The sequence below is a fragment of the Drosophila sechellia genome, chromosome 2L (genome assembly GCF_004382195.2).
Source record: "Drosophila sechellia strain sech25 chromosome 2L, ASM438219v1, whole genome shotgun sequence".
In the NCBI taxonomy this organism is placed as follows: Eukaryota; Metazoa; Arthropoda; class Insecta; order Diptera; family Drosophilidae; genus Drosophila; species Drosophila sechellia.
The window spans coordinates 11,503,386-11,513,796 of record NC_045949.1 but is presented as its reverse complement, the minus strand read 5'-3'; the positions used below and the strand labels follow the sequence as shown (position 1 = coordinate 11,513,796).

Here is a 10,411-nt window from a genome sequence, read left to right as displayed (position 1 = left end):
ACATAAGCCCCCATTTTATCGCTCGCTCATATCCTTGCAACTCCCTACATTTTTTTTTTCGTAGGGTCTTCTCTGCTTCTGCCTCATTTCATCATATCGCATTTCAGGATTTCAGCGCTAATGCTGCTGCAACTTTGCTTCCATTTAGCGCTAACTGCCATTATTTTCAGTTTTATTTCCGCACAAGGTCAAAATCCACTACAACAACTATAACTGAAACTCGCGCAAAGCGAGTGGGGTAAATGGAAAATGCTTTCGTTTAAAACCGATTTGTGTAATACCCTGCATTTACTAAAATATATGTATTGCCATATTGTCTTTAAGACTTGATTGGATATAAAGTCATCTAAATAGTAATTAAAAAGGATTTTGCTATAATTGAATATAGTTAGTACAAATTAAGAGTCTAAATTGAAGGACCCTTTGCGTGGCAAACGATTATAGCAACTACGGAAAATGTTATTTACTACACATAAATTACACGGGGGGTGGCTGTGGGTGCTTTGTTTTGGGTGGCAGGAGGTGGGTGGAGCCAACTGGGGACTGGAAGTTGGGCAGCCTCAAACAACAAGAAGAACTATCAAACAACTTTTTTTCACAGCATACCGCAGAGCGTTTGTTTAGTGGGCGTGACCTGGTTCTGGCCGTAGCTCCGCTGCCGTTGAAATTGGGTGGGTGGGTGTGTGTGGCACCATACTGATGGGGAAGGTCGTGGGGGCTGAGAGGTGCATATGTACATGCTACATTTGACCGCAAAGTAAAACGGTTTTTTGGTTCAGTAAAACGTTGAGAAGCAATTTCGGACCAAAGTTGCAATGAATGCGAAACGTTGCAATGAATGACGGATGCTTTGGCAGAACTTTGACGGCACTTTGTGTTCCCATTTGGACACCACCCACCCCCCATTCACCCAGCCCCACCCCGCCTTCAAGGTCAACGTATGTCGAAAATCTGAAAATGTGATTGAAAGCGGGCAAATAGAATCTGTTCGTGAATTTCCACTCAGATCTTGTGTCACACACATGATGTCAGGCGATGCGTGCTCGCTTTGTACATTCCACGATATTGCAACTCAGCTGACGTCAAAGGAGATTCTCATCTTGGGGGGGATTTTATCGATACAAAAGATAATTGGGGATTTCAGATTGTCGCTAGGTGCACTTACACAAAAAATAATCAACTAGAATGTCACATCCAATACATAAATTTTTAAATTTAAAGATACCAATAATAGAAGTTGTATAAATTTATTTTGTTTTTCAAGAATATATTTAAAATAAAAGTTCTTCACAAAAATTTAATACATATTTATGGTTAAATGCCATAATTATTTTCAAGTGCAGCTGAGGAAAATGGAACCCCTACGTTTCCAATTTTTACTGGGCACTCAAAGTAGTTTTTATTAACAGTTTACTTCCAAATCATTGAGCTGAACCCGCTTAAACTGCAGCTGCAGCATCATCGAGGACCCGAAGGGCTATAAAATCTTAATTTGATTTCGGCTTAACTATGTGCTTAATGCATTTTTATATCTAGCGACTTTTTAAGGAACTGAACGTCGAGCTCCGCACGTTTGCCCGTTTCCGCGCGATTTCGGCCTAGTTTGGGTGTTGAAAACTTGGCCAAACTATGCAAACAACACTCGTAAATAAGTTCGACGACATTTTTAATTACATTTAAGGAAAAGTTATTCGCCCTGAATGGTCTCTGTGTTGCTGGCGGCGGCGGTTGAAGATCGATCGATACGCAATGCCAGCCATAAATAAGCAATGCCAACGGCAACGAACGGCAACGAGAAACTTAATTTCAAAATAATTTTACCAGTCGACGGCCAAAGTTTTCGCTTAGCCAAAAGTTTTTGGCTCTGTCTAAGTTGGTGTTGACTTGGTCCGCATCCGCATCTCTCTTCTTCGTTTCGGACTGCTTATGTTTTGTTTATAGTTCGCTGAAGGCGTGCACTAAATATTAATAGTTTTATGTTGTTAAAAACGCTAATGAAATGCACTTGCTGCAGTTAGTTCGCAGTTGCCAGTTCGCTGTTGGTCAGGTAAAAGTTTTCACGGCATATTAATAGCTGATTCTGCGAAGGCGGTGACCTGGCCAAAAAGCAGCTTCACTCGAGGACACGGCCAAAACGAAAAGTGCTTACCGCAAGCATCCAGCATCCTGCCTCCTGTGTCCTTCGTCCTGCATCCTTCGTCCTGCAACCATGCTTCTGGTGCTGCGGAAGCATGCGTGCGTGCAAGGACGGAAAACTGGAACATTTTCAGCGCGTTACGTGTCTGCACACTCCATCCATCTCCCCGCTGCATTTTCGCCCTCTGACCCAACGGCAAGTGGCATGGCATTAGATTTTTCAACAAGAATTTGCAGCGTTTGTGTATTTTCGCCAACCCTTCTCCACCGTATATGTTCGTTTACCCAAAACAAAAATTCGGCATATTGGGACTTTAAAATTTTACGCATTTTTCCATATGCTGCTGACCGGCAGGGAAAACTTAATATTTCAACTGGAATCGAAGTATAAACTAATACAAAACTGGAGCATGAAGCAAACAAAAAGCAGGCAACATTGTTGACGTTTGTGTAGGAGTTCAATTATATTTTTAGTATTTATGTCAAACAAATATTGTTTTTGGAAACGTTATTTTGAGATTCTCAATTTACGCTATTTCCAGAAATTGGCTATAATTGTTGGCACTTTTATTACGGAACTGCATTGTAAATATTAGATTCATAAATGGAACTATATAATAAAAAAATTTTATTTGTAGTAATACATATTATTTGAGACAGAGTTGTGATAGAAATAAAAACATCTTTATATTTTCTAATTCTTAAAGTTTCCCAAACTATTTTTCTCTCTCTTCCGAAGTGCAAAAGCAGACAAATCTTTTAGGTAAAAACACATTATTCTGCAATACTAAATTTAAAGATCATCACGAATTCGTATCCTTCTCAGGGGCAATAATTTTAAGTTCTTAGCCAACTCGATTTCTTTCTATTCCGTTCGGTTTCTGTGGGTGTTTTCTATTGCGTTTTGCGAACAAATTCAATTGCAGCACGTATCGTTTGGCCATGTACACAAAGATATGTGAGTGCTTGTCTACATATATATATATATCTTGCACCAATATGTACACTAAGAGAAAGGAGTTAAACATGAAAGTCAAAGAAATATAAAGTTGAATATCAAAATAGTTAAATAATTTAGAAATAAACCTCTGAAAGTGCAGTATAATATTTCTGTACCCTTGCCACTATTATCTCTTTGAATTATTTCATAAGTAGCGATATTATTTTTCTCAGTGCATGCGTAAGCCCTTGGAGTGTCTGAGTATGTATGTTAAAAGCAACTGACGCCAGCAGTTTTGGCCACTGGACAGCCCACGCCCCCTTATCGAGTTTAAATTTGTGCGAAAGAAATGTCGCCGGAGTGGAAAAATGCAAGGCACAACAAACTTGTTTGTCAACCTTCCAGTGGGTGGGGTGGTGGGTGGTGTGTGGTTGTTTTAGAGGTAGGTGTTAGAGGGTGGTGGTCTGAAGTGTTTGCAAAGACCCTCACGTAGTTGACGGTGGCCACGAAAAAGTTGCATAAAGTCAACAACTTTCAGTGGTTTAGTGATGTGAAAGTTGTTAAGCTCGAGAAATGTGGCTCTTGTCTTCACTTTACCAACCCCGCCGCACCAAGAAGGTCAATTACTCGAAAAAATCGAGTTAAAAGGCGTGAGAATACACAAAACTGGACAAGGGATAAGTTTGGTCAGCAAACTGCTGAGATTTTCCTAAAAGACAGCAGCGTTTTGAGCAGCATTATTAAATTTAGATTTTTCAACTGCCAAAAATGTTGGCAATAATATTCAATTTTCGCTTGCCAAGCAGACACGAGAAAAACTGACAATTTAATTGTATTTCCATCGCATCTAATCCATTGTGATGGGCGGCCAACCGAGGCTGTCTGGCCAATATCAATCAAAAGTTGGCCACGCCAAATGCCATAAAACTCGGCAGCTTATCAACGGCTAAAATGGTGGGAGAATGCTCCATTCGGCGTATAGAAAAACTACACAATCAGCAAAATTAGCGCAATTTGCGCCACAATTGCACTGGCGAAGGGCTGCAATTTATTTAAATACAACGGCATGTGCACCCGTCAAAGCTAACAATGTTGGCCATGGCAACAGCCGAAGGCACATGAGAAATCCAGCGCGGTTTTGAGTGAAATAAAATTTAATGCCATCAACAGGCGTGGGAAGGAGCAGTGTGGATGGGCACGGTGCACGGGGAACGAGGTATGCGGCATGGGGCATGTGGCAGGGAGTGGTAAAAATGTTTGCGGCGCATAAACAAGAATTGTTGCCACAGAGCGCCGGGTAACACGCTAAACCATTAACTAAACAGCTGAAAATATAACAAAAGCGGTCATAGCAGTGCAATCGAGTGAAAAGTCGCAGGTTGAATGCCCTTTGGGGGTAAAAAGTTTTCTGTATCCCTTAAAAAAGTTGCTAAACAAAATATAAAAAAATATAAAAAATCCATTCAAAAGGGTATTTTAGATTATTTTAATGTAATGTACAAACATTTAAAATTATAATATGATATTTTGGTTTTTGCTAATGTCGAATTTTAAAATGGTAATTACAATTTTAAATCTTTAAAAAAAATTTTGATTTGCTTCAATTTTTGACTTCAGGACACAAGACACAAAAAACATTTTAGCTTAATATAATTATTTTGTGTATAATTTAAAAATATTTACATTGCTAGTAGTATGATATAAAAAATTTAGTAAATTGATAAAAGAAAACTATTTAATAAGTGAGACATTAATGAGCTGGCATTAAAATTGTGGCAACATGTTGATTTAAAACTAAGCTAAGCTTTACTAAATAAATCCCTTCACCAAACCGAAAGCAGTAAATTGTATTAGTGCTAAATTAGTTTTATGCTAATAATTTATAAAGCTTCACCAGCAGAACGCTGTCTAATTTAGTTGTTACCCGATGGGGACTTCACCCTAAACCCATCCTCAAAAACAATTAAACCTGGAAAGCTTCGTCCACGTTAGGAAATTTTCCGAGGGGAAGGAATGCACTCACACCCACCCGCTCATGTGCAGGAGCAATAAAAATAGCTGTAACCGAAAAATAGCGGCACTTAATAAAATAAGCGTGTGGCAGGACCACACAAACACACACCATCACACACCAACACATACCAACACACACACACGGTAGTCGTCGGTTCAACCCTCATGCTGTCAATGCATAAAACAATTTTCCACGGAAATTGCAGTAATTAACTTTAGTACCTGCTTGAGTGACATTGTGAAATTGTCTGCATGTGTGTGTGTGTATGTTTGCTGGAGAGTGTATGAGTGTGCGGATGTTGTAGGCCAAAAACAGGATGCTCGTTTGAGTGTGTTTGCATGTGGGTCTGACTATCTGTGATGCACTCCAGAAATTATAAACAAATATTAACGTTTTTTAAGATTAAATTTACAACATATTTTTTGATTATTTAATCGATAAGCCTTAAAAGAGTTAACTGCAATGTATTTTATTATATTTTGTTGAAATAGCAGTAGAAGTACCTTAAATGTTTGCAGTGTTGCCAAACCCTCATCTCTATGTTTTTCTAATTCAATTAAAATTGGCAGCTACATCGGCCAAACAAACATCCGGCAACAAAAATCCAGTTCGTTGCAATGGCGACTCATTAGGAGGTCTGCGTATGCAATCGAACACACAACACTCACTCACTCACACACACACATCTAATTCCCAATTGCACACCAACACCACCCACCCTACCGTGTAAGCATATGTTTACGCTTGTATTGGTGTTAATGTTAACTGTCACTACGTTTGCCTGCAGCCTTTTTGGCTTCGTTCAACCCCAAGCCCCCATCCCCTCTGTTTTTAACTGGGCTGACTGGTCTTGTTTTCTTTTTTTTGTTATGCAACTGTAAAAACATGTCAAACCAGCATGAGTGCATGTACATATGTATGTGTTCATGCGTACGAGTGTGTGTGTTCGTGTGAGTGTCCTTTAGGCTGCGTTTTTGCTTTTTCGCCAGCATGAGTGAACTGCTCTGATCGCTGGACTGTATAAATAATTCAGCAGCAAAAATCCAGAACTTTATAAAATCAATACTATCAATAAACCCAATTGATCTGATTTTGAACAAACTACGACTGATGGCATTTAGAAAAAGTTTTCGTTCATGCACTAATTCGCAATGAATATTGAATTTTAATACACTACTCGTACATTAACTTTACACTTAACACAGAAGTTATAACCTTCTAACGCATTATGTTGATAGATCACTCTCAAGCATTATGTTGATAGATAAGATTTCAAAACAAATATGTAATGCTAACTAAAAATAACTTTTACTGAATTGTCAGCTTCTAATCAAGCGACAACTTTCAGCAAATCTTAACTGATTTTCCAGCTCCTATTTATGACCCACATTTCGGTCCAACTGAGTGAGTGAGCAATTTAAGCAGCACATATAATTTTCGAATTACGAGTCCACAGAAGTTATAAGCAGCAATTTATTCAAGTATGCATAATAAGCCCACACACACACAAAGTTTCTTTTGCTTGAGTTATTGTCAAAACTATCCCCCAATGTCTCATGCATTATTGTATAGAAATTCAGTTCTGGTTTTAGTTTCTGCCTACCTCACCCACCGATTATCCTGGCTAAGCCTTCAAAGTTCCTTAAAATTGCCCATTCGAGATGTATTTACACTGCTGCCTGTGTGTGTGTGTGTTCGTTTGATTAATGAAGATTAATAACGAGGAAAATTGTTACCGATCTGCAAAAGGTTTCTCTGAATTGCTTTGAGTTTTGGGCCAGACAGTTTATTTGCCTGAGTGGATTTTGCCCAAAATTTTATAGTCAATGATACGATTTAATTAAGCAGCGATTAGACCGTCTGAGTGAACTAAACGAATCAACTGTGGCATAAGTGCTGCAATATTTAACATGTGAATTACTGCGTCCACTTATGTGCTTTTAATTTAAAAAATTATTTCTCATTGCTTTAAAACCATTATTCGTCACACAATTCATACTGCGAGTATAATTGAAATATCGTGACTCGGCATTGCCGTCTCCGCACATAAAATGTTATTAAAACGCAGAGAACCAGAAGAGCGAGCATAATGTGAAAACTAGACGTTGTGGCCGTTAAAAAATCGCTTAAAATTTATGACAGCACTTGCGGCATTTGGCGTTGAATATTTTTTTTTTAGATTTATTTCGCTGCCTCTTTTCCCATTGTTCTATTTTCAAACTTTGCGTGCCGCCATAAGATTAAACTGCCATTGTTTCCTTGGCAATGGAATCGACAAAAGCTAACTATTGTGCTCAAAGATATTTTGATACTCAGTCAAATGAAAGTAGGATTCATAATACGCACCTCTTCGACCTTTTCATTCTCGCCTATATCTTTAAAATTTAAGAACATATATTTTCACAAAGTTCACGCTGCATTATACGCTTATTAGAGTAAAAAATATCATTGACTTTAAGTTAGAACTATTGCAGCTGCGGCGAAATGAAGTTCTTCATTTTGGTTTCATTCTTATTGGTCTGTCAAGGGTCCAACGAAGAGGATGGAAACATAATAGCCGGTTCGTTTATCGATGAACTATACATTTAGAATAAAATTGCATAATCTTATAACTTTTAGAGTTGTGCTTCAAGCCAAATTCTGGACCTCCTTGCCAGAAGCTAAAAACATATTTTTGGGACAAGGTAAAGAATCGATGCGTGCTCTCTGGGTATTTAATGGAGCCTTGTGGATTCTTTAACACAATGGACATGTGCGATAAAATATGCACCAAAGAAGCGTGGACTCTATCTCATTTGGAAGTATATGTACGAAAGATGCCTTAAAATATACTTGTTTTTTAGTTGCCAATTCCTATAGTTGACATTTAAGAAGTGGTTACGCTTATTAACTAGTAAGAATTCATTTATGGTGGTTGCAGCGGTATTTTTTATTCAGTTAGCAGTGATATGAGGGTCAAAAGTGTTATCGTTTTATTGGCTCTGTGTTTCTACGCCACCAATGCGACAGGTCCAGTTTATCAGAGTAAAAGCCTTTCTGGATTTTTAAATATGGAAATTTCTGAAATACTTTTAAAGCTGTTTGCAGGCGAACAGGCGGCTCAATAACTTGTTATCAGGACAACACTTGGAGTTACAACGAGCGTACTCGTAAATGCTATCGTGTTCAACAGAATAAGGAGCCATGCGGCTTTTTCGATGGCGAAAAGGGTTGCAAGGACTTCTGCCACAGGCCCATTAAATAAATCCGAACTAGCATTCCCGAAAACATATTCATTTTAATTTGTACAAATAAATCTGCTAATTGTTGTTGATAATAAATTGTACCCGTAGAAATTACATTTTCAATGGTTATCACATTAAGTCGTATGAAATCCTCAGTAACGATAGTAATACAATAGCGTTCTCTGTGACTTCAGCAGTTCGTATGTGTATCTTAAATATATTGTTTATAGTGCTCTTCAATACGATGTTTAAATATGTCATATCAATCAGATCCAGTAAGTTTAATTATTAAACTTGTCATTGATTCTTAAGTTTAAATGATTATTAAAAGTGCTTTGCAGGCGGGTTGAAGTAAAAATAGCTTGCGTGGAGAAAAATACTTGGGTATTCGACAGAAATTCTCAAACTTGTATTTCTGTCATTCCTGACCAGGAACCATGCGGGCACTTTGTTAGCGAAAAGGCTTGCAAGGATCTCTGCCTAAGAACAGATCAAAAATATTTTTGGATTCAAGAAAATAGAAGAAACTTTAAATAAAGCGAGGAATTTATGCTTACAGAAATTTCATTTATTATAAAAATATTAGAAATGAAAAAATATTGTTAAAAATAAGGCCTTTTTAGATTTAAACACTGCTTAATTTGATCTGGCCATGTCCATGTCCGGCTTCATGTCCATCTGACTAATAGGTATCTGATAGTCGAGAAAATAGATCTTAACGATTTCTCCTGTTTTGCTTAGAATTTGCATTCGTTTGTATGTAAAGTTATTAAAATATTTACTCTTGAAACCGAAGTTATTAAAGCTTTTTCCGATTTTTTCATTTTTAAAAATGTTATCGTTGAAAGCGTCGACATGAGTTTACTGGTTTTTCCTTCGTTTATCTTGCCGGCTGTATATGAAGTTCATCAGGCAGCTCCAGTGAAGCATGTGTCCTTGGACGACCATTGTCCTTTGGTTTGTTTGTTGTCTGGTTTGCAACTGCCGCTAATGAAACATACTTCTGGCACTTTATTTCATTTGCTCCCTCGCCTCGCCCTAACAATCTCAGACCCATCCAACCCATTTCACTCCCCTCGCAGCATTTAGCTCATTTTCGCAGGCTTGGCTCAAGTTTTTGTGTCCTTGGTTTTATTAGATTTTATTTGCACAGTCTTTATTTGTCTTCTGACGTCGTCTTCTTTCTTGCCAGCATTAAGTGTCCGATTTTAGTTCAGGGCTTTCGTTAAATTTTTTTAGATGATAATATTTTGGTTCACCACAGATAAGGGTGATAATATTTTGGCACTTCTCGATGAAAGAAATATCCAAAAAGAAAGACATCTGAAAATGTTTTGGAATCAATGCCAATCATTGAAACTCTACGATTAAAATAAGCATTTTTGTAACTTAAATAGAATAAATTATGGCTGTAATTTTTGGTTTTTTTAAGGATTTCAAAGGGATGAAAAATCTAGAGGGTAGTAAAATGGCTGAGTCCTAGCTTGGATTACTCCTTTTTCTTTTGGTTGATTTTATTTTGTGCTCGGTTTTCGCTTGCCACAGCAGAATCCTTGCTCCTGGCTGCCGCTTCTGTTCTATTTGCTTTGGCCTTTTGTTAGTTTGTTTTGAGCAGCAAACTTTGCTCAGCCAGCTGGCCACATATGCCCCAGGATCCTCATTTGGTTCTTTTTTGGTTTTTTATTTTTATTTTAGCACATTCGTCAAGTTTGTAAACACAAATTATGACAATTAAGTTGACTGTTGACTTGTTTGAGCTCGTCGTCTGCAAACTTTGCTTGCAATTTAAAAAGCTCGCCAAATTGCATTAAATTCCTGCCGAAACCGTTGACGGGAAATTCAATTAGGCGGGCAGGGCCCGAAAAAAAATGTCACCCGTTTGACATTCCAGATCGAGTTTAATTTTCGTTTTAATCTCCGTGCATTTGCAGTGCACAAAGTTTCCGGGGGGCTGCCAGTGGCACAAGTGGCACAGGAGCCACTGGAGTGTCGGAGCTCACGCAGAGTTCGTCCTGGGGGCAAGGAGGTGTTAAAGGTGGCCTGCAGCCACAATTGTTCATTAGATTAGCAAGTTGCAAAAGCAAAAGTTTGTAGCCT

At 38.1% G+C, this 10,411-nt stretch overlaps 3 protein-coding genes across 3 annotated transcripts; all 3 read left to right on the top strand.

Moving 5' to 3' along the window:
- The first annotated feature begins 7,546 nt into the window (after positions 1–7,546).
- LOC116801646 lies at positions 7,547–7,976 on the top strand. The gene is made up of 2 exons (XM_032722508.1): positions 7,547–7,650; positions 7,710–7,976. Exons 1-2 carry the CDS (start codon positions 7,575–7,577, stop codon positions 7,913–7,915), a joined length of 282 nt encoding a protein of 93 aa, XP_032578399.1. The 5' UTR covers positions 7,547–7,574; the 3' UTR covers positions 7,916–7,976.
- On the top strand, positions 7,955–8,428 carry LOC116801650. The gene is made up of 2 exons (XM_032722525.1): positions 7,955–8,114; positions 8,168–8,428. The coding sequence occupies exons 1-2, from the start codon at positions 8,039–8,041 to the stop codon at positions 8,332–8,334; spliced, it is 243 nt and encodes an 80-aa protein (XP_032578416.1). The 5' UTR covers positions 7,955–8,038; the 3' UTR covers positions 8,335–8,428.
- A 21-nt stretch (positions 8,429–8,449) lies between these two features.
- Positions 8,450–8,876, top strand: LOC116801647. The gene is made up of 2 exons (XM_032722520.1): positions 8,450–8,589; positions 8,646–8,876. The coding sequence occupies exons 1-2, from the start codon at positions 8,517–8,519 to the stop codon at positions 8,849–8,851; spliced, it is 279 nt and encodes a 92-aa protein (XP_032578411.1). The 5' UTR covers positions 8,450–8,516; the 3' UTR covers positions 8,852–8,876.
- Positions 8,877–10,411: the final 1,535 nt, after the last annotated feature.

What these genes read in the sequence shown, in the direction of transcription:
- LOC116801646 (XM_032722508.1), top strand. Translation starts at nt 7,575, where the DNA reads ATGAAGTTCTTCATTTTGGTTTCATTCTTATTGGTCTGTCAAGGGTCC. An exon ending in GGATGGAAACATAATAGCCG is followed by an intron (nt 7,651 to 7,709) that starts GTTCGTTTATCG and finishes TATAACTTTTAG; the next exon opens with AGTTGTGCTTCAAGCCAAAT.
- LOC116801650 (XM_032722525.1), top strand. Translation starts at nt 8,039, where the DNA reads ATGAGGGTCAAAAGTGTTATCGTTTTATTGGCTCTGTGTTTCTACGCC. An exon ending in GACAGGTCCAGTTTATCAGA is followed by an intron (nt 8,115 to 8,167) that starts GTAAAAGCCTTT and finishes ATACTTTTAAAG; the next exon opens with CTGTTTGCAGGCGAACAGGC.
- LOC116801647 (XM_032722520.1), top strand. Translation starts at nt 8,517, where the DNA reads ATGTGTATCTTAAATATATTGTTTATAGTGCTCTTCAATACGATGTTT. An exon ending in TGTCATATCAATCAGATCCA is followed by an intron (nt 8,590 to 8,645) that starts GTAAGTTTAATT and finishes GATTATTAAAAG; the next exon opens with TGCTTTGCAGGCGGGTTGAA.